The sequence below is a fragment of the Nipponia nippon genome, unplaced genomic scaffold (genome assembly GCF_047370975.1).
Source record: "Nipponia nippon isolate SJK-2023a ecotype South Korea unplaced genomic scaffold, ASM4737097v1 scaffold_12, whole genome shotgun sequence".
Classification (NCBI taxonomy): domain Eukaryota; kingdom Metazoa; phylum Chordata; class Aves; order Pelecaniformes; family Threskiornithidae; genus Nipponia; species Nipponia nippon.
The window spans coordinates 22,362,068-22,384,518 of NW_028262313.1; the positions used below are offsets into that span (position 1 = coordinate 22,362,068).

The 22,451-nt window shown below is 38.7% G+C and overlaps 1 protein-coding gene across 3 annotated transcripts in view; it reads left to right on the top strand.

Annotated features, from left to right (window-relative positions):
• BRWD3 (bromodomain and WD repeat domain containing 3) overlaps window positions 1-22,451 on the top strand; it is a 64,031-nt gene that overhangs the window by 23,809 nt on the left and 17,771 nt on the right. For all 3 annotated transcript variants that reach the window (XM_087749166.1, XM_087749165.1, XM_087749167.1), the window contains 21 exons: window positions 27-97; window positions 1,265-1,365; window positions 3,160-3,200; window positions 7,344-7,448; window positions 8,931-9,084; window positions 9,562-9,696; window positions 10,535-10,663; window positions 11,072-11,297; window positions 11,992-12,162; window positions 14,005-14,188; window positions 14,706-14,799; window positions 15,431-15,580; window positions 16,404-16,480; window positions 17,485-17,662; window positions 18,272-18,388; window positions 18,846-18,953; window positions 20,473-20,597; window positions 20,798-20,880; window positions 21,307-21,418; window positions 21,782-21,843; window positions 21,934-22,089. In XM_087749166.1, coding sequence (XP_087605292.1) covers window positions 27-97; window positions 1,265-1,365; window positions 3,160-3,200; window positions 7,344-7,448; window positions 8,931-9,084; window positions 9,562-9,696; window positions 10,535-10,663; window positions 11,072-11,297; window positions 11,992-12,162; window positions 14,005-14,188; window positions 14,706-14,799; window positions 15,431-15,580; window positions 16,404-16,480; window positions 17,485-17,662; window positions 18,272-18,388; window positions 18,846-18,953; window positions 20,473-20,597; window positions 20,798-20,880; window positions 21,307-21,418; window positions 21,782-21,843; window positions 21,934-22,089 — 2,579 coding nt within the window. The remainder of the gene's footprint in view (window positions 1-26; window positions 98-1,264; window positions 1,366-3,159; window positions 3,201-7,343; window positions 7,449-8,930; window positions 9,085-9,561; window positions 9,697-10,534; window positions 10,664-11,071; window positions 11,298-11,991; window positions 12,163-14,004; window positions 14,189-14,705; window positions 14,800-15,430; window positions 15,581-16,403; window positions 16,481-17,484; window positions 17,663-18,271; window positions 18,389-18,845; window positions 18,954-20,472; window positions 20,598-20,797; window positions 20,881-21,306; window positions 21,419-21,781; window positions 21,844-21,933; window positions 22,090-22,451) is intronic.

Here is a 22,451-nt window from a genome sequence, read left to right on the forward strand (position 1 = left end):
TAAAAATGTTGTGTTGTTACATATAGGGATCGCCCTGTAAAATTTGCAGAGAGGTCCAGGCCTGGTGTTCAGATATCTTGTTCATCTTTCAGTTCCGGTACGTATGCGTCGTAAGGTAGCTGAAAATATTTTATGAACTATAATTCCTTTGGTGACAGACTGTTACTTCTTTTTAAATACAAATGGTGTTAAACCCTTTTTCAATTAATTACAGCACTGTCAAATTGTGATTGTTTGAAATTTTCCATGCTAAGCGTCTGCCTCAAGCTACTTTTTCTCTTTCTTTTTTTTTTTTTTCTGTAATTTAAGCAAAAATGTCTTGACCACTTCCAAGGAAGACTATGCTTTCAGTCTGTTGTTTTGCACATTAGAACTTTTTCTTTGTAACATCCTTTTAAGGTTTTACCTGGTAAAGTTTTTGAGTGAAAAGTTCTTGAAATCTGGCAGAGAAGCGGCCTCTGTTCCAAGGTTACACTTTTGCTAATCTTCCAAATTCGGCTAAGTTCTAGGAGGATCAGTTCAATGTGTTTGAAAATACCAGCCTAACTGACATCCTTTTGTTGCAGCTTTGAATTCTCAAAAATAGTGATTTTTACAAGCCAAATAATGTAATTTCTCATTAATTTTTGCTATCTGAAATTGGACGCTATTCTAGAGCCATGTGTGCCTTGCCCACGTTCCTTTCTTAAAACCAGAAATCCTGAAGTTACTAAAACCATTTCAACGCAGTAAACTACACGCTAGTGCCCTTTTTGTGCAATATTGTAAACAGAACAAATAGTACAAGGCAACAGCTTCATCACCGACTCCCGATTCAGCAATACTTTCTCCGACGTGCTTCCAATAGGTAGCGAAGATGTGCTTAAATATTTCCTTTGATATTTACCAGTGAGAAGATGAAACTATTCCCCAGGTAATTTTCCACATAGGCTGATGGAGAGCGCTGTGGTAATTTCTGAGGGAAAGCGAAATAGTTTGTTGGATGACTGTTTTAGCTTGCAATATTTTCTTCCTTTGGTCAGAAAGGTTTGCAGCTGGAAAATATTGTAGAGCTCATAGTTATGCTAAAGCTGATGTGGTCTGAGAAAATACAGATCAAAGCAGAAGTTGTCAGAATTAACTGCTTTGTTCAGGCCGTATATTTTGATTACATTGAAATTTTCTGTTTAAAACTGCAGTTTGCTGCTTTGACAATAAAGCAGGAATTAAAACTACTTGTTCCTTGGATGGCTTTTCTTCTCACAGAAAACACTGTCTTTCTTAGGTGGCATGTTCATTGCAACAGGTAGTACTGACCACGTGATAAGAATTTATTATTTGGGCTCGGAATCTCCGGAGAAAATGGCTGAGTTAGAATCTCACACGGTAAGAGACGAATCAGAAAGCGAATCTCTTTTTTCCCCGCTTAACCTTATTTCAGGAACTTCAATTTTGTACATCCTATTCAACTTGTTTTCTGTCTTTAGAGTTGAGTTGGCTCTCAACACTGTGGTATTTAAATGCCTGAAAATTTGTGGTATGTTTATTTTTAAATTCCTCTGAGGCAGGAGATGTGTGCAAAATATGCTTTATGTATTTCAGTCCCCCAGGAAACTGAGCGACTAGATGATTTTCCCATATTCTTGAAGAAAGTCTGTGTTGGAATGAGGAATTGAAACAGTTTTCATGCACGATGCGATTTTTCTTTTTAAATTTACTGTTGAGTATTTAACTTTAGTTGTGACCACAAATCCACATAACAAAGTAATTCTGGTTTTAGAGTGTGCAGTCAAACTTCGGATCATGATGGTAATTTCATTTAGAAAATAACGCAAGCTTAAAAGTATCCCTTCTCAGGTAATGCAGAAAGGTTCTTGTAAAAACTCAAACTATTTTAAATATCTGTACAATGACTTTCATGTTAGTTTTTGAGTCTGAGTCTTGATAGCTTTTATTAAAACCGTTGAATGTCTCAGTTTCAATGAAACCCCATAAAGAAGCGTCACTAAAACAGTGTCAAATCTTTCTTCATTTCTTAGTTGTTACCGAGAGCAGGTGATGATCGCATTATTTATTACGTGCATGGTAAACAATATATCAGAAAGGCAAGCTTATAGCAATGCCGATAGGGCTGTCACTTGTGAGGAGTTTGGAGCGTTTATCTTTGAGCCTTAATAGCCCAGCTGCCCACCTTAACAATATTTTATGGATTCAGGCTGAGGTCTAAACTGGTTCACTGAGCTTCAGTGGGAGTCATGGGTCTCGCATTGAAGTCTCAGAGCTCCAAGCCAACAAATCTAACAAGTATTTTGCTCACAAAAGAAAAAATGTTCTCTATATTCAGCAGTTCAGGTTTGGAATAAACTGTAATTCCTTTAATTTTTGAAAGTCTGCTCTTCTTAATACCACAGACTGCTGTCAGCCCACCCCTGAAAAAAATCCCGAATTGGACACTTGGTTATCAGGAGCTAGAGATGGCAGTGGGAGCAAAGACAGCAAATGCACGTAGCCAACACAAGTATTTAGCAAAATAAAAAAGGCAAAACCATGTCTAAAACATAACATTGTTTCTCAACGATGTAGAAGTGGAAATAAAGCCAAGGTTTGCATTTTTTTTGGATGAAATATTTTGATGTGCTTTAATGTTAGGTCTAAAAATTGCAAACCTGCTGCGATCATTTATTTGGTTAAATGATTCTTTCTCCATCTTGTTGAGTGCTGTACCTACTGGGCCTTGTGAGCTCCTGGGCTTCCTTACCCCTGCTAATGCTGTGGAGTCTAAAAGGTGCAGAGTTTCGCAGGCAGAGCTTACCCCGGGGGGTGCGTGGTGCTGTGCCGCTGCGCAGGCCAGGACGGAGCTGCTGCAGCTTCTTCCTCCTGGACGTCTAAGTGTCAGGGAGACCGAGTCGGAAATTGTGTCTGTCTCTCAGCTACTTCTGGAGCAACACGAAACCATCACCTCCCTGATGTTTTCTATTTCGGTGTTTAACACAGTATGCCTGGGGAAGTTTTCACTTCAAATATGAATTTTCTGTTCTTGAATTTGTAAGATAGTATGTTGCAGGAGACATATGGGAAGATGCAATTTGCTGAATAGTAGCTCATCATTAAGATCTTTTTGGATCAGTTTTTTGGCTTACAAAGTACTTACCACTATTTTTTTTCCTCCCTCCTATTTAGGACAAAGTGGTTGCAGTCCAATTCTGTAACAATGGTGACAGGTGAGTGGAGTGGCTGTCCTGGGATTTTGACATGAAAAGTATGGTATTTAGTTTTCCAAATAACATTTCAGAGAAAATTTGGTGTAACAGGAAGGCTGCACACGGGCTCTGATTAATCTTAGATAAATTATTTGAAGTATATTGCAAGATGTGTGTCATGTCCATGAGCTTGGACTTGTCCTCTGCTGTAACAACAGAAACATTCCGTAACTATGCTTTTGCAGCAAATTGGAAACCAAATTTTGTATTCCTTCCGTGTAAGAGTGTCTTACTTCACAGGTAGCCTTGTTAAGTACAGAAGGGGTTAATTCTGGAGTAAGAGCATTATGATAAATGTAGTTCTAAGCAAAAGTTAGAACTGTTACACATCCACAGATGGTCAGACAAGTAAGTCTGCAAGGAGCTGTGGCCTGATCTTCGTTAAAGGAGCCTCTCTTGCAAGGTGCTTTTACCTGGTAAGATGGCAATAACATCTGAGTCTGTTCATTGTTCACAGTGGAATCAGGGACTTGGTTTCTCAATTACTTTTCTTTCTTACTTTTTTCTTTACTAGAATATCAAGTTAAATGTGTGTGTGGGAAAGCTTGTTGGCTTTATCATTTCAGTCCTGTTAGAGCAAGATGAAAAATAAGCCCATATACATATTTATTTATCTGTGTGGCTCTTGTTTGAGCTAGTGACTTTTGGGCATCCTTTTTTCTGGAGCTGCAGGAAGCCAGGGGGTAGCATGGCGACTGTACCACGTGTCTGCTTGCCAGCCGTAGCCAGTGCTGGTGGCCAAGCTACCAATGACAGTAGCACTTTTGGTAGCTGCTGCGTTAAGAGGAGATAAAATTCCCATATTTCCATACTGGGGCACAGATGAGGAGGCCACTTTGCTTCTTTATCAACTGCTCTTGCTCTGTCCTCTCTGTACGAGGTCGTACGGGAATGGGACACACTGACTTCCAGAGAAGTATGCTCTTAGGTCAGCATCTGAGCAATGCTGTCTGCACTGACCGAAGGGACGTGCAAACTCAGTGCAGTCGCTTATGAGAAGCAGATAAACGTGAAAGGGGAAATAAGACTTGGTGCGTTGTCAGAAGTGAAATGGAAGGAAATCAAGGAAATAATGGCATCTAAATGATGAATATCGTGCATAAGGAAAACAAGGAACTGTAGAACTACCTTTTATCTTGTTGTGGTTTTTTTTTTTCATTACTTCACTGTGCTCTTATTTATGATCTGTATGAGAATCATGTTGAAGCTGGTGGCGTTGTTGATGGATTATGTATATGTTCATTTCTTTCTTAACATATGCAAGAGAAGTAAATTTTATCTGTATCATTTATACCAGCTGGGGACCAGAAAGCAGCCAATGATTAGCATAATTTGAAAACATTTTCCAAATAATATGACATTGCTGATATGCTGCTGAAACATAAGGGCATCCACCCTTTACTCTCTGTCTCATTTAATTCCTCGGTGAATGATTTCTTCTGCCAGTCCCTCTCTGGGCACATTGGATAACTAAGTTGTCTCTTCTGGTGCTCAGAGTTCTGAAAAATAAGGGACGAGGGTTTGTTGTCACAAACACACTCACAATTCGTGAGAGCTCAACTTCTGTGAGTTTCTAGAGTGATAAACATGATATGATGAATAACCAGGCCCTCATCCCTCCTCTTGTATTTTTGCAACTTTGAAATTGCCAGGAAAAAACAATCCCAAGAAACCCGATTTATTTCCAAGGGGGAATAAGCAAAGAACAGCTTTTCAATGGGATATAAAGGTGCGGTTGATCCTCACATCCCAAATTTGGATCCAGTCTACTTAGTAGATAAAATTCCCCTGCTTAATTTATCTGCATCTGAGACTAAAACTTTCATTTACACGTGTTCTTCTCATTACAATTGTTTGGCTTTTCACAAGGATTTAGATGTTTTATGTAATACTTCAGTAATGTCCTAGCATATTTTCGTGGTGTCTCCTTGCAACCCACTATCTTTAATTTTCACTGAGTCACCGGTACACCTGGATAACGTAACACCACCACGTGTGATATTAAATGCGCTAACCGTAATGTTTCCTGGAGCGAAGACTGCGTGAGTCTGTGTTCATTTATGTCACTAACGAAGAGCTACAGCACTTACTTGGACCAGCTGCTGGAGCTGGGTATGTGGGACAGTTACTCTTCACGCACATCACATACTCTCTGAACACTCAGTCCTTGGTTGCTGCCGCCTGCCCAGCACCAGTTCCAGAGGCACGGTCTTAAGACCTTTGGGTCTTGATGAAGTGATCTTCATTGGTCTGCTTTATTTTTCATAATAATTTACTTATCGCCAACGGCATACCTGGCAAATATGTGGATTTCTAGGCAAATATATGAATTGCCAGTTAATTAGTTTAGATCATAACAATAATCCTGTGGTCTTAAAATTTATGAAGTGAACCATTCCAACCTGCAGAGCTTTCAGTTTTTAAAACTGTGCAAGGTTGGGATGCTGTCTCTTTTGTACCAGTTAAAGTCGGGATGCTCATGATAAAATCGACTAAAGGTGCTTATAGGCATGTCTGCCTGTCAGACGTCTGCAGCACAGCTGTGTTGGAGAGTGGCGTGACAAGCTTTGATTAGCGATCAACATCTTAATGTTTTTCAGTGGTTTTATGCCAGCTTTTGCTTCTATTTCTTATTTTGCTTGGCAGAAGGTTTAAGGGATGTGTGCAAGCAGGAGCCTTCCAAGCAAAACTGTAGCTTTGCCAGTGGAACTGCACCTGTACTCGGAGATCTTTGTCATGTAAAATTATGTAGGAACGTACTGGTATAATTGTACTAACAGTTCCTTCCAAAGAATGTGAGAGCACAGGTCTCGCTGGGGGTATCAGGGCACGTAGTCACTGAAAATTATATGCTATAGTGATGCTTTTAATGGGAAAGTGATAGCTTCCTTTTCATTTTACTATAAAGAAGGAAAAAGAAAATAAACTTGTCACAAGGATTTTTAAACACTTTTTCATCATGAGGAAAAAAATCAGGGAAACTGAAGAGGTGAAAGAATGATTTGTTGAAATAAAATTGCATAGGCTTGCCTTTTTACATGTGATTTTGTATATAAATGGAATATACTTTTAAAGGTGTTGGCCATCCTGTGAAAATGTATTACTGGAGGAGCTTTTTTGGAATTTCTCAACAAAAATGATTTCTGTGACATTGATAGCCAAAGCGTTATGATGTAGTTAAACTCACTTGCTGGATCCTTGATTTTTTTAATTCAAGGAGGAGTTTAAAAATGAAAACGCTCATGTTCAACTCCACAGGCAGGGCTACCTACTTGTGTTCAACTTGGGTATTTCCCTTCTCTGTCTTCACCCTCTCCCTAAGTTAATGTATTATAATTTATGCTGGACTCCTGGCATGCAGTTTCTTTTTCTTCGCTGCCACTATGAACTGCTCAAGGGATTTGCTGATGTCATTAAAAAGGGAATGTGCAGCTTGTATGAATTACGACATTGAAGTCATTCCAAGGCCATCTGCTAGCTGTAGCCAAATGTAATTAACGTTGTGGGATATAAACTCTTTTGTACCGTACAATATCTGATATGAAAATTGTAACCTCCCTGTCTTCTAATTACATTCTCTAGATCAGAGATGCACAAACAATATAAAGAATAAGCGTTGGGAAAAGATTAAATACATTCTAGCTTCTGTGCTGGTGCGAATGGGTGTGCTCTCGGCGTGCCAGAGTTTTGTAGCTGCCTGCTTCCCGTGGCAGGAGTTCATGGATATTTTATGAGTTGTTAAACGCGCCTGTGTGTGGGCATATATAGAGTAAGACAAGAATATCTACACACACTTCCAAGTATATATATACTTGTGTACATGTGCCTGTGTGCATGTTTGTTGCAGAATGCCATAAAAGTAAGTGCTTGTAGCGACCTTTCCTAAGGTGAATGACAGTCCTCTGCCAAGCTCCTAAATATTCTTGCCACAGGATTTAGCATGCCCACACTGTTGCTGAGGATGGAAAACTCCATAGCGAAGCTACTGAATAGTGAGAAAATAAGATCCTAAGATGGGCATGTGGGTATTAGACCAAAAGCAGCAGTGACTTACGCTTACTCAGAATTTCATAACTTTTTTTTCTTTTTTTTTTTTTTCCATAGCTTAAGATTTGTCAGTGGAAGCAGAGATGGAACAGCCAGAGTGTGGCACTATCAGCAGCAAGATTGGAAGAGTGTAGTCCTGGATATGGCTACTAAAATGACAGGGTAAACCAAACCAAAACAGAACTCACCTTATAGCAACATTTACATGCAAAATAAAATCTTCAATCATACTGAAAACTATTTATCTACTGGCATTTTTAATTAATTTCAGTGCATGTTTTTTGTGTATTGAAAATGCCATTGCTCTATCTGTTAAGTTACACAATTAATTAGCCCCCAAAAGACAATATTAATACATTGGTACTTCCTTACTCTAATAGTCAGGGAGTATTTAGTATTTTATATACAGAGTGAGAACGTCAAATAGAATTCATCTCACAGAAAGAGGTTTTTAATAGAACCTCATTGATCATATGTGGAGCTGCATGTTTTTTAAAAAATGTCCACAACAAGAGTTAGTTTCTGTCATCTCTCCGATAGCAGCAACTGCCATAATCAGTTCCTGAGGTTGTTAGTGTTTATTTTATGTTATATGCTGTGCTATTTTGGTTTTTTGTGCTGTGGAATGCAGTTAAAATTATAAGAAATAATAAAATTAAAACAGAGAAAAATGAGCAAAACGTATGATAGGAATGTAAATATGAACACGTTCAACAGTTTCTAGCATCATACAGCCACTGTTAAAGGTAATTGACAGTTTCTTCTATGATTCCGGTTACTATTCCAGTAAATAAATTTAGTAAATAATTTTAGTTAAAAAAAAAAAAAAAAAGTGTTGCCCATTACAGCTTATTTACCCACCTGAGGACAAATGACAGTAAGCAGAAAGCTATTAAGAGATGTGACAGATTATTTTTCCTAATGACATTCATGTGTAAACACATTTTTGGATTTCTTATTTCATGCCAAGGCCCGAATTGCCTGGCAACATTTTTGTAATATATATATATCCAGAACGTTTCTTAACATTGTATTTTTCCTTAAGTTTTCAGGTAAGAAATGAGATGTGGTGATTTGGTTCTCCCGTTCAATTAGGGTTTCGAGTGTTTCTTTTTGAGATCCTCAAGTGACTTCTGTAAATGGCCTTGTATTTGCACAGTAACAAAAAGCAGAGATGGAGAAATCCATTAGGCATTTTGCTTTGCAGAATTCTTTATATTTCATACGGTTACATTTTTAATAAGTTAGCTGTCGAAGTATGGTTTGGATTTAGTTAGCAAGCTTTTGCTCATTATAGAGTTTACTCACATTGATCACTGGTAAGAAAAATGCCTTGTAGGAAAAAACTTAATAGAACTGAATAGCTTGAAAGAAAGAATTGGGGTAGGCAAGGACGATCACTTAAGAAGAACAAGAGAAACTTGTCCTTTTTAAGGAAAAAGCTCTATAAATCTCAGTGGTACTGAATATTCTCTGTATCTGTTTTTTTACCGCTGCAGAAGCCATCCTTCATTCTCCTGCATTAGCCAGTAGCCACGGTGGTGGCAGCCCTGCTCTCCCTAATTTCATACTGAATTAGCGCTGTTAAATGTTTCCATATGCGGTTACTGATGTATTTCTTCTTTAAATTATTAATTTCTTTAGAAACAATGTAGCATCTGGGGAGGACAAGGTGACTAAACTGAAGGTTACTATGGTGGCTTGGGATAGATACGATGCCACTGTCATCACTGCAGTCAACAATTTCCTTCTCAAAGTGTGGCACTCATCCACAGGGCAGCTTCTTCATAGCTTATCGGTGAGTAAAATTCCTGTGGTTTTGTCCTGAAGTGTTTTGTGTTTTATCCTGAAGTATGCTGCCTGTCTTATGCTTGTTGGGAGGACCATGTATCATGAGGAAAGGAGCTGATGACCCAAATGCTGCTAGACCCTGGTGATTGCTGGCTGCCCAGGGAGCCCTTTGGAGGCCACCGTTTGTGTCCAGATTAGAGAGCTGCAGCTGTCCTTGCTGCTGATTTCTCCTTCCTCCCTGTCCCTCTCCCGTCTCAGCTGTGCTGAGTTACAGTCCGAGGCACTTACAAAGTGGGCTGTGATAATGCCAAGCCTCTGACAGAGATGTTGACTAGGTACAGACACAGTTCCAGTCTAAGATCCAGTAAACTGAGCTGTCGTGGATGACTACCTGAACTGAGATGTCCTCACACTAAATACTAGCATGTTTGGAGATATTGCATGGAGAAACATTACTTTCTCTTTCACCCTGCTTTCCTTGCAGGGTCATGATGACGAAGTTTTTGTTCTGGAGGCCCATCCGTTTGACCAAAGGATTGTACTTTCAGCGGGTCACGATGGGAATATCTTTGTTTGGGATATAGACAAAGGAACAAAAATTCGCAATTACTTTAACATGGTAAGAATGATCAGGGAAGGGTGGGGTTTTTTTTCACATTTGCGTAAAACTGTTCTTGAGGCAAAAGGAGATTTCATTATATACCTGTTGTGACCAAGGTTACAACAGGATTAGGGGAAAACTTCTACATATTAAAAATAACCAAACTGTACTCTTCAGTAAACAATACCAAAGTCTTTTTTGCGTATTGTAAGTGTAGCAGCAAGACTTTCATGGGATCAGTTCCATCTGAATATTATTGATGGGTACGGGTATGGTTATACCATGCAGAAGACGGTAGTGACTCCCACGGTAGAGCAATGGAAACCAGTAAGCCTGTGTGTTGGAGCCCAGTGCTGTGGTCTAGGAAACGGTATGGTTGGCTCTGTGCCGCATCCATCTTAATGCGCCCGGTGCCAGGTTTGTTGGTTTGGTTCCAGTGCTGAGCAAATGCAGCTGTACTGCTTCAGGACCTGAGCTAGCCTCCTGGCCCACGGGGCTGTGAAACCTGCTTCTGCGGAGCCAGCGTGTGTCTGCAGCCTTTGGTGCAGGCTTGCCCTATGTCCGCCATTGACATAAAATGTCGACTTCTAGGTAGCTGTTTCAGAACAAAAAAAAATGTACAAAAGTTGTACTGAAATTTCAGGACAAAGAGAAGATGCAAAGTTTTACTGCATTGTTCAGTTTAGCTTTAATAATTAAGTGGACAAAAATGTAAGTGTAAATCAGTCGTGAGCGAGATGAGAAATTACACAGAATTAGGATTCAATGCTTGTTGGAGCACAGGTGAAATTTTTGTAAAAAAAGCTCTTCCAGAGAATGCATGATTGTGAAAGGGATGCTCTGTGCTCGTATACAGATTGAGGGCCAAGGCCATGGAGCTGTTTTTGATTGCAAGTTCTCACCAGATGGACAGCATTTTGCCTGCACAGACTCTCATGGACATCTGCTACTATTTGGTTTTGGATGCAATAAATATTATGAAAAGGTGGGTTGAATGAATTTTAAACTCTTCTGTGTCTTGACCTGATTTTGTCTTAGAAGTATTTGTGTTACAGTTTATTCCCTCCTCCTGCCCCAGACAAAATGGTAATTAGATCGTGAAGCAGTTGCTGTTTACCTAAATCAAAAAGGTTTAGACAAGAGAATCTTTAGACAGGGGAACAAAGCATTACCTTCTACCTGTTCACCTCTGCTGGCATATTTTACTATTGAATTTTTGCATCAGGCCTTGGTAATAAAACACGTTTGTGGTAGGAATCTGTTCTCTGTCATAGCATTTCTTCTGCTGATCGTAAGTGTAGGAGTTGTGGTTTATGGGTATGGGAGCCATTCCAAAGCAGCAAGACAGCTGCAAATGGCCATTGATTTATTTACTAAATTGCTTTTCTTGCAGATTCCAGATCAGATGTTCTTCCATACGGATTACCGACCACTGATCCGTGATGCAAATAACTATGTGTTGGATGAACAGACTCAACAGGCTCCGCATCTTATGCCTCCTCCATTCTTGGTGGATGTTGATGGAAATCCTCATCCCACGAGATTCCAGCGGCTGGTGCCAGGGAGGGAAAATTGCAAGGATGAACAACTTATTCCTCAGCTGGGATATGTAGCTAATGGTATGCTGTCTAAAACTCATGCATAATACATGTATGGCACAGTATTCAGCACCGGCTCAGTAGGATGGTGCTATAAGGATTTGTTTGTTTCAGTTGTCTTCTGAAACTAGTGGTTTAAATTCAGTATAGAGGTAGAAGAGGAGATGGGGTGGCTTTATGGCACAAAGGAAGTGTATGGAATCAGCTTGACTGGAGGCAAGACGAGGAGACTGCAGTGTTCCAAAATCTGCGGACTGCTCCCAGGTACTTGGCTGTAGACTTAAAGAATTGTCCCGTTAACCTGGGTGTAACTGTGTGTGTGAGTAAGGAAGCAGGAAGGTAAGAAAGACATTGCAAACACAGCTTTTGTTTTTTAAAAGGTTTTTTTTTTTTCCTTGTAGATATAAACTCTTGCAAAATGCAGATCTCCAGAAGAGATCTTCTATTATTACCCACTGAAGCATTGTTTCTTTCTGCTGTTTCTAAGGGTTTGTGTTTGTATTTTACGTGTGGTCTGCAATTTTAGGTTTTTATCGTAACTTCTCTTTTAAACTTTGCCTCCATTTATTACATGAGAGCAGAAGGCCAGCTGGTGATCAGATGTTTCGCAGAGCAGACAAATAATTGTGCACCATTTTAAATTTGATTATTTGTATGGTGTTTAGTAAAACAAATGAATCATTTTATAAGCAGTTGTGGCTTTGCTCTTGTCAAGGTGATGGTGAAGTAGTTGAACAAGTCATCGGGCAGCAAACTAATGACCAGGATGAGAGTATCCTTGATGGAATGATCAGAGAGCTACAGAGGGAACAAGATCTGAGACTAATTAATGAAGGCGAGACTCTTCCAAACCCTCCACTCAATAGATCCCACTCTGTTAATGGAGGTAAGCGTCCCTTCGTTACCTCCGTCATTTCTTTTCCTAAAGCACAGTAAGGTACTATCAAAATGTGTTAATGTAAGTTCTGAGACTATGTCTTTGAGGATGCTTTTCTCTCTTGTTCTTATACACGTCGTTAACCTGTCTGGAGCAGCTGGACATTCTGATGCTAGCAGAGGAATTAAAAGTTTAAGGTGCAGCTGAGGGCGCACAGTGGTCTAACTGGGCTGTGTCTGATTACCTAGACTGTGAATATTCCTATTCTAAACCTTTCCTAAAAAATAAACATAAAGTTCGCTGTATTGTCTTGGTGTCAGTCACTGCGGAGATGATAGTTTGTAACTGCGTAATGTCAAGATAACAGCATATAATTAGAGAATGTCAGTGGAATACAGTGTTGTGACAGACTAATGGCTTCCCGTTGCAGCATAAATGCTAAGGCTGCGCATCAGTGTTTATAAAATAAACGTCTGCTCTGTCTTAGTGTTTCCTTAGAAAGCTTGAGATTATTCTCCTGGTAAGTGTTCTGCTACTGTGATTTTATTTTTAATACACAAAGTGATTAAAAATTTAAAACAAGCTCAATCAGATGTGAACAGCTGACTGTGAGGCAGCTGACTGGGTGCAGTTGATGTAAGAGAGCAGATGCTGGGGACTTGCGCTGCAAGTCATCCTGAGCTTTTAAAAATTTACATCCGCTAATAAATCAGTTCTACGTTAAATGACTGATTGCACATGTTTCAATTAGATTTCCTGGCAAAGCTCATTAGGATTGCTAGATTTGGAGTTGCTTGTCTTTAAATTGAAGAAAGAATAGGAAAACTATTAGTGAAAAATGCTGAAAATACACTTTTGTGTTGCTCTAAATTGGTATTGTCAAGAAGGTGGCCTAGAAGCCCGCTTCAACTCACAAGAAGTCTGTTCTGCTTCTTATGATAGGTTGATGTGTTGAGCAATCCCAGTTGTCAATTTTATTTGTATATCCCTGTCTTTGTGTGAAAGGGAATTTCCAGATACGAATGGTATAGAAATTAAAGTACTGTGACCTTACAGAATTTGCATTGATCAGTGGCTTTGCTACATGAACTGCTCGTTTGTGTCAGTTAGAGTGTATGTAAAGTATTTGATGTTTTAATAGCCGAATACTTTTATATAGGTTTGCACAACCGTGAATGCAATTTATCCATACGGTTAACCGTATTTAAGCATGTGGAAATTGTGTTGATGCATTCCCAAATGACGAGTTAAAGCAATGCTAGCAGCGATTCTGATACTATCAGTCTTCTTGTCTCACTTTGCTACCTAAAGGTTCAGTCTCTCTTTTCTCCTGAGTGTGTAGTACTGCGTGGTTGTGCCACCTGATGAAAAGCCCAGAGGAGGAGCAGTGCCTCTGGCACAGCAGATAAGCGTTACAAATACAGAACGAATGGAGGTACAACAGAAACCTTAAGCCTTGCAGCAGTCTATTATTTTAGATGTCAACCTCATCTCTTCTTGTACTATAGAATTTTTAAGATTTATGATTTCGGAGCCTTTAAACAGTTGACAAGACTTCGATTTGAAGGTCACTTAAGTGCCTTTAAAACTTCTCTCATAGATTATATTCCTTGCTTGCCTCAGATATCTCTAAGACCTAGCAAGCCACAGTGATGTTACTGTAGCATATGCATCTCCAGTAGTCCAAGGCCAATACACAAAAATGTTCATCTGAAGCAAAAGAAAAAGGCGCTTAACATAGAATAAGTGTTGTGTATTGCCAGAAAAGAATCTCTGTGCAGTCCCTAAGCTTGAAATTCTAGGTTTTATTGATGGTTTGTAGAAGTGAAGAAAAATGTTTTTCTTCCATAGCTCTTCGAAGCCCAGGTTTGGATGTTACGTCTCCACCAAACGTTGGTCTCCGGAGAAGTGGTCAGATTGAAGGGGTCCGGCAAATGCATCACAATGCTCCCCGAAGTCAAATGGCAACCGAGAGAGATCTCATGGCGTGGAGCAGGAGGGTGGTGGTGAATGAGCTTCCTCCAGGCATCAGCAAGTAAGACGCTAAGTGAGACAGGAAAAACAAGATTAAATTGCATTGTGTTTAATGATTCTTCCATACACCTGTTATGGGTTTTAAAAAATGATTTTTCTGAAATGTGTTGGCTTTTGGGGGTGGGTTGGTTGATTCGTTTGTTTTGAAATCCGGATACTAGGATTAGAGTGGTAGCCTCTGGTGGAGAGTTGAGAATAGTAATTCCTTCTCTTCGCAACTGAATCTTTCTTCAGTTGTTCACATGCCGCGTTTTCCCTGAAGCTTTATTTAAAAAAACACAAAAATAATTTTAATACATTTCAATTTTCTTGAAAATAATTATGCATGCCCAACTAACAAGTTGGCTTCCTTAACTTGTGATTCCAGGAATGAAGTATGTGTGGGTGCTGCTAGGAGGACTTGTGCACAGATTTCATATAGCAAGGGAATCAGAAGTATTTTAATGTGTATATTAATGAAACTGTCAAGTTATATGATGATTTATTGAATAAAATGGATGTGCCCTATGTATAATTAGGGTCCAGGAAGAATGTCGAGCTGCCAAAGGTGAAATTGAAATTAATTTATACACTGTTGAAAAGAAGAGAAAGCCATCCCACACCTTACAACGGGTGAGTTAATTCAGTAGAAGAGGGAACCTGGGTGTGAAGCAGTTCTGAGCACTGAGGGAAACAAAAAACCCAAACTAATTTTATTAAATTATTTAGAAGATCAATAGTACTAATTTTTTCTGGCTCTCTTTCTCTGTTACTGTAATTTGTCCGTCTTTATATTGTGATATGCAAGTAGCAGTGGTAAATCTCTATCCTTACGGCTTCAGTAGTGGGGAGATGCTGGGAAAGGAGAAGAGCAGAGCCACAGTGGGTGTTCAGTTTGACTTGTGGAAACTAGGAGAAATATTAGAGGTGCCACGCTTGAAGTGGCTAGCTTTTATCTTACTCAGAGACTGCAGGTATTTTTTAGAAACAATTCTATTTCTATCAATTCTATTCATAACTTGCTTTCTAAGGACTCCTACTTTAAAAAGTAGAATTGATACTGAGCCAAAAAAACACCTGCATGTGCACTGAAATGAACCGCAAGTGTGTAAAAAATGTCTTTTCTAATTCTAGATTTCCTAGCTGTCGCTTGTAAATGTGATACAATGTACAGTCACTTTAATGAGGCATTTTTTTTACCTGTGTAATTCATTATTAAATCTCTAATCTTCTTCTTTTTGTGCCTGCTGTCCTGTGATGAAAGAACGATTACCAGCCAGGAAGTGGAAGGTCTTTGAGAAGAAACCAACGCAAACGCCAGCACGCCTACCAAACGCGCTCCACGATAGAACACAGCCAGCAAGGAGCGAGTCAAAACGCACGTGCACGGGAAGAATCAGACAGCTCCTCCGAGGTCTGACACGTCAAGTCATTCTTTCAATGGGTTCCCTGTTCACAAATAGCGTGGTTTGACAACGGTTGTGCCGAGAGCACTGTTACCATTAAGGGTCTGAGTTTCTCTACCTAGGAGGAAACACGCAAATCATTGAGTCGGTTGGATTTTTGGTGTCAGTGTAGTAGGTTGATCTTGGAGAGAGAAGGATCGTTCACCTCAATGCCAGTACAGTATTCAAAACTAGCTTAAGACAAGTTGTGTATTTTTGGAAATTTGAAACATTTTCAAGTAAATTTAACTGGGTTGTGTTAAACCACTTGCTATTTTGGGATTTCATACTGCACGTATATTCTAGGTCACTTCGGTACTTTGATTTCGTCTACATCTGTAGGCTGCTGTTGAAAGAGATTGAGTATTGGTATTAATCATTGATATTGGCAAGGGAAGAACTTAAAATATACCAGATTAAATATAACTTCTTCTCATTAAGGAAACATGCAAAGTAAAAAGAGACAGAACATTGTCACTTTGTAAATGCACTGAACATACAGAATAGCTATAAAGCTGCTCACTTGACACTAAAATTTATTAATCAAGCACTTAAATAAGAACTCATTCTATGCTTCTGATACCATTAAAATTCACATCTCTTCTATAGAAATTATAGAAGCATACAGTATAATATTAAGATACAGAAAGAAATTGTGGACTGACTTTAAGCTAAACCAGTCCTTAAATACAAAGCTTTCCTCAGGTGACAAAACTCAGGTAACTTGCTTGCAAACAAAAATGATACATTTTAAACTTGGCCCAAAAGTGAAACCTCTTGTTCTTAATACAGGAAGATGAGACTGTTGGCACAAGTGATGCGTCTGTGGATGATCCTGTGGCAGCATGGCAAAGTGAAAGCAGTTCCAGGTAGCTTTACTGCTCTCTTAATCGTTAACAGTAGTTGATTATATAATTTAAGTAAGAGAGTTGGTATTGTGGTACTGTGACTAGGAGTCAGTTCCCATTTGTTACACCTTGTGACAGATTGAAGCAAAGTGTATAGTACACTTAGGTAGTTTAAAATGGTAACCAACAAAATTTGTGGAGTCTGGGAACAGACAAACACTTTTATGTATTTCAGTGACTAAGCAATTGTAGAAGTCTTTATAACAGTATTTAACAGAAAACCAGTGTGAAAAATCCTTGATTTTGAAGACTGACTTTTTTTTTTTTTTCCAGTGCTTCAAGAAGCATTTTATATTGGTTTTTTTGGGTGGGCTTTTTTTTTTTTTTTTTTGCAAAGTAAAGAACAATTTTGAAAGACCATTTGTAAGAAAATGTTGTCTTTAATGAAGAACTTGAAAAAATCAATGCTGGTTAGTCATATGCAATAGAAACATTGCTAGAAGTGCATACATGTCTTCTGTTCATACTTCAGTATTTCCTAATTTTTCTGTTGTCAATATGTGTTTGTGTACAATATCTGCAGTCTCTTTGCTTATTTTCAATGTTATGCTTTTATGGCTGGAAGGGCCATGAGCTAATATCAATACAGTATGTGCGTTATTTGGATATCGAAGAAGTCAGAACTGTCTTTATTGAAGAGTGCTCTAGTTTTCTAAATTTTTCATGCATTTTGTGCAGTTATTCTTATGAAGTCAGTCTATGAATCAGTGACATAATTAGTATGAAAATAGGTATCAGCCATAACTGTAGTTTTACCGTGAGTTTGCAATTGATAAAATAATTTGCTGAAATACACAAGTGAAATAGCGCTTAGCTTTTCTTTAAATTCGCACGAGGAGGAAATTCTGTGCTAATCCTGACATCTGTTCCACATAACCAGAACAAGTTGAATGTTCAGACCTTTCACTCCATTGTGTGAAAACTGAGGTGCTGTTTTCTTTCTTACAACTTTTTATTATCTACAGTGATTCATCAAGTGAATATTCTGACTGGACAGCAGATGCTGGAATTAATCTCCAGCCTCCAAAGAGACAAACCAGGCAGGCAGCTCGGAAAATCTGTAGTAGTTCTGAAGATGAAAATATGAAGGGAACAAAAGGACTGGAGCCAAAACGAAGGAAACTTAAACAGCCTAGGAAAAAGGTCAGCATTTTTAATTTTTGACGGTCTTTTTAACTTCGTGAATATAGATTTTTTTTTTTTTGGAGTGGTTGTTTTCAAAGTAAAATTTTTCACAAACAAATATACAGTAAGAAAGATCCCGTAGACAGCACAATAACTCTAATACCAGAACAATTTTGTTTTGTTTTGGTGCTACGGTGACATAGATGTGCTTCCATTTTCATGCAGGTAGTTCTCCGTTACAGGCAGGATGTTTTCTCCTAGATTTATGCTCTTCACTGCAGTTGGATTTACTCCCAGGGTGGTTTTGTTGTAAAATTATAATGCATCTGTATTGTATCTACATTGTCAGGTTTCTTTTTCCTAGTATTTTTTAAAGAAGACATTGAGACATTTCTAAGGAAAGAAATAGAATCTCTTTATTTGTGAATGTTTTAATCTTCTATTATATTTGTAACGAATGTGTCTTCTTCCCTACTATTTACTTGAGGTTTTTGGAAGGTTGACATTCCAGCATTTGCTTTGCCCTTATATCTAGTTCTCTTCAGTAAGTGCTGCGTGAGCAGTTTTTCATATGTTCTGCCATAGTAATTACAGCTTGCATTCTAAATTTAATGTAATATATTTAAGAAACCAAGCGGACTGCTTTCGATGGAAGGTGAACCCAGTGAAGAATGGCTTGCCCCGCAGTGGATCTTGGATACTATACCCCGCCGCTCGCCTTTTGTCCCACAAATGGGAGATGAGGTAATGAGTGTAGCAATTCTGCAATTCCCCCCTAGGCTGATGAGCTTGTCTTGGTCAGGGCTATTAAATCTAGCAACGGTTTTGGTGAGTTGTGCTCAAGACAGGCTGGGTTTTGATAACTTTTTTTTTTCCTCAGGCAGTCAGTTGTTTACAGATAGCTGTCCTATGTCTCTTTCTGTGTACGTGTAACTTATGAGTAGCGGGAAGAATTGATTGTGCATCTTCAGACAAACCTGCACACTTCTTAATGATCCCAAGTTTGAAAGCACATAGCAGGAGCCGCTTTGGGGGAGGATATAGATACTTTTAAGGAGAAGAGTGCTTTATAATGAAATAAAGAAGTGTGCAATATGTTCTGAAAGGGATGATGCCTGACACGTTTGCAGAAATTTTAGAATAAACAGGAAGAGAACTATCAGTAAAATAAAATAAACTTTTTTTTTTATTTTACTTTAAGATCATATACTTTAGGCAAGGCCATGAAGCTTATGTGCGGGCAGTAAGGAAAGCAAAAATTTACAGTATTAACATGCAAAAACAACCATGGAACAAAATGGAACTCAGGGTAAGTTAAACAAGTACTTCAAAGAGCTGAATGTCTCTGTAATTGACATTAAAAACCAGCATGAAAAATATGAAGAAAGCATTACTTTAAAATGTTAATATCAAAATTAAAATTGTAAATCTTAAAATTAGTGTTTTCATTAACACAAAGCCTTTATATCTGTTCAGTTCCTGATAATAGGAAGCCAGAAGGATATTAAAGAATATGAAAGTTTATCTAGTGTGGTATTCTTACCTGATGGATTAAAAAATTTAAAATATTAAATAAAAAAAAAAGAGTGACAGTAGTTAAGCACTGGCACAGGTTGCCCGGAGAGGGTGTGGAATCTGCATCCTTGGCGACTTCTCAAAGCTCAACAGGGCAAGCTCCGAGTGGCTTGATGGAACTTAGTCGGTAGCCCTGCCGCAAGCAGGATTTTGGACTTGGTGATTCTCAGGGGTCACGTTCAACCCAAATTATTGTACGACTCTGGTTTGTGGTTGTTTGGGTTTTTTTCCCTTGATCCTCATTCAGGCAGAACTCGCCACTCAAGAGCTGTCTGTAGTTCTGCTGGCACTCTGCAATGGTTCTGTTTATTGTTTCCAGTGCTGTGGTGCAAAGACATCATGGTGTAAAGAGCAAAGTGTATGCACAAGCTCTGTTAAACAGTGGATCTAGCTAAACATATAATTGTGTATGTTCGTAAATTCTTGGCAGAGCAAGACAATATCTTACAACATATTTCTACAAAATAAAAGTAGCATGGGTTGCTTGGGTAGATACTAGGTTTACATAGTTATGTTGATTTTTCTTATCCTTTTGCTTTGAACCACTGAGTCCCTTAATACTTAATCCACAGTATTGCCATATTTTTTTCTGCTTTACTCAGATTTCATATTGAGAGAAGAGCACATATATGTGCTAATATTCATATATGTGTATGAGAATGGTTCTATTAATGGAAATAATCGCTTTACTGGAAAAATATCCAGTTACTAGTCCTAGGTATTCAGTGGTTCTAGCTGTAATCTTCAAAGGCGTCATCAGTTTGTGAGGCAAAGGAAATCGTATTTCATTGAGGACAGAAATCTTACCACCGACTGATGTTTGACAGGACGTTGCACATAAAGGCTATTGTTGAATTTCCGCTTTAAGAGGAAGAGTTTCCTTTTATTTCCCCGGTATGTTGCTGTTCAAGGGTGAGAGGCCCTGGGTTTGGTCAGGTATAACCTTTGGTGCCGTCGGCGTGGCTAAAACCAGAGCGGTATGAACCTTAGAACCTTATTGCGAAAGTTAAATAATTTGTGAGTATCCTGTTCACAAATCTACCAAGGGAATGAGCATCTTATATATTTTTTTGTTTTTAAGGTGACTGTGATTGATTTTTAGTGTTTAGAAAAGAAAACTTTTATGGGTAAAATTGCCTGGGCTGTAGAGTGGAAACATATTTGGTTTTTGTTAATAAGTTTGGTACTTTAATGTGGATGTTTTTGTTGTTAGCAGATTAAAATAATACTGTTCTATGCTTATTGATAAATAGGAACAAGAATTTGTGAAGACTGTAGGAATTAAATATGAAGTTGGGCCTCCTACGCTCTGCTGCTTGAAGCTTGCATTCCTAGATCCAATCACAGGCAAAATGACAGGAGAATCATTTTCCATAAAGTAAGTAACTGAAATGCTGATGGCATTCTTCCAGAGATTTTCTTGCAGTTTAGACGCTTCCCCCTCCCCCTTTCTTTTTTCTCTTGCAAGGCATGGTGATGGCATTAATGCGAAAACCAAATGCCTGAAATGTTGTGTTTGGAGACTGTCTGTGTTGTAGGTGGGTAACAGAAGCAATGTTCTTTGTCTGTTTCGTGAAGGTACCACGATATGCCAGATGTTATTGACTTCCTTGTGCTGCATCAGTTTTATAATGAAGCCAAAGAAAGGAACTGGCAAATAGGTGACTACTTTTTTTCCACTTCCATATGTTTTGCAACATTTCTGCAGCTGTTTCATAGGACGCAGTGTCTGTATTACACGAAATAAAGGGCTATGCCACACATGATATTACAGCGATTATTGAAAACTTTATTTGGTGTTTGCCACAATTCCTTTAGCAGAAAGAAAAAGAGAAATGAAAGTGTTACAAGGCCTGTGATAGCAGAAGAATATCCTGTTGTATTGTAATTTGAGGCATGGAAGCAGCTGTGACTAATTAACCAGAGATGTGAAAGTCCTCCCTTTAGGGGAAGGGCTTGATTCCTGTCGTGCAAAATGTAAGAACTGAAGTAGTGCGTTTATGAAAGATGAAGTCAATTCTCTAAAAAGAATTACTTAACAATTATTTATGTTCTTCTTTTGCTGAATGCAATCTTTTTGCTTACAGGGGATAGATTTCGCAGTATAATAGATGACGCTTGGTGGTTTGGAACTGTGGAGAGTCAACAGCCTTTCCAGGCCGAATATCCTGATAGTTCCTTCCAGTGCTACTGTGTTCAGTAAGTATTTACGTAGCTGTAGTGTATCACACAGCTTTACATGCTCTGGGTCTCCTGGACATTGACATGCGACTTAAATGTGTACCTCAGGAACTAGGATCCTTTTTCCCATTTAAATACATAATCAGGCACTTTGGTTTTATTTATTTAATTATTAACTTATTCCTAAAATAACACTTCTAGTGTAAACAGCAGTGCAGTGAATATATAGGAGATACCAGAGAAAAATAAGGACTTTGAACGTAGCTAGTGACATGTCTTGTTTCTAATAGGCATGACCTATTTGGTTTAAGTCTGTTGGAGAAAAGGTGTCTCATTATAGTCAGCTTTAACTTATGCATTCCAATGTATTTTTTTTAACAGCTGGGACAATAATGAAAGAGAGAGGATGAGTCCATGGGACATGGAACCAATTCCAGAAGGAAGTAAGTGTGTGTTGAATTCATGTCCATATGCAAAGTAAGTATGTTTTTGCCACTGCTAATACTTACTGTTGTTGAATTCTTCATTTTTAGCTGCTTATCCGGAAGAGGTGGGTGCTGGAGTTCCAGTGACTCCAGATGAGCTGACAGCTCTTCTCTACAAACCCCAGGAAGGAGAATGGGGGGCCCATTCCAGAGACGAAGAATGTGAACGAGTAATCCGGGGGATTGAGCAACTTCTTTCCCTTGGTACGTTTGAAGGGAAAAGGTGGAAGGATTAAGAATATCAGCCTGGTGGCACATGACTGAAGAGTAGATAGGATGGAGTGTTGGGAGTTGGTGTGGAGTATATGAAATGTGCTCAACTAAATCATTGAAATGAAATTTCCTATGGTGTCCTTTTCATTTATACTCCCTTTTTTCTCGGGCTTGACCTGCTTCCTTTCAACTTAGTGGGGATTCCCAGTGGGTCATATCTAGATGCAAATGAGCAAAACATTGAATTAAACCCCTCAAAAACCAAGCAGTAAGTCCTCACCCAACATCCTCACCAACAAACACCTTGTAACTAGTTTGTAGCAGTTTAATAGGACGCTGTGATTTAAATTCTA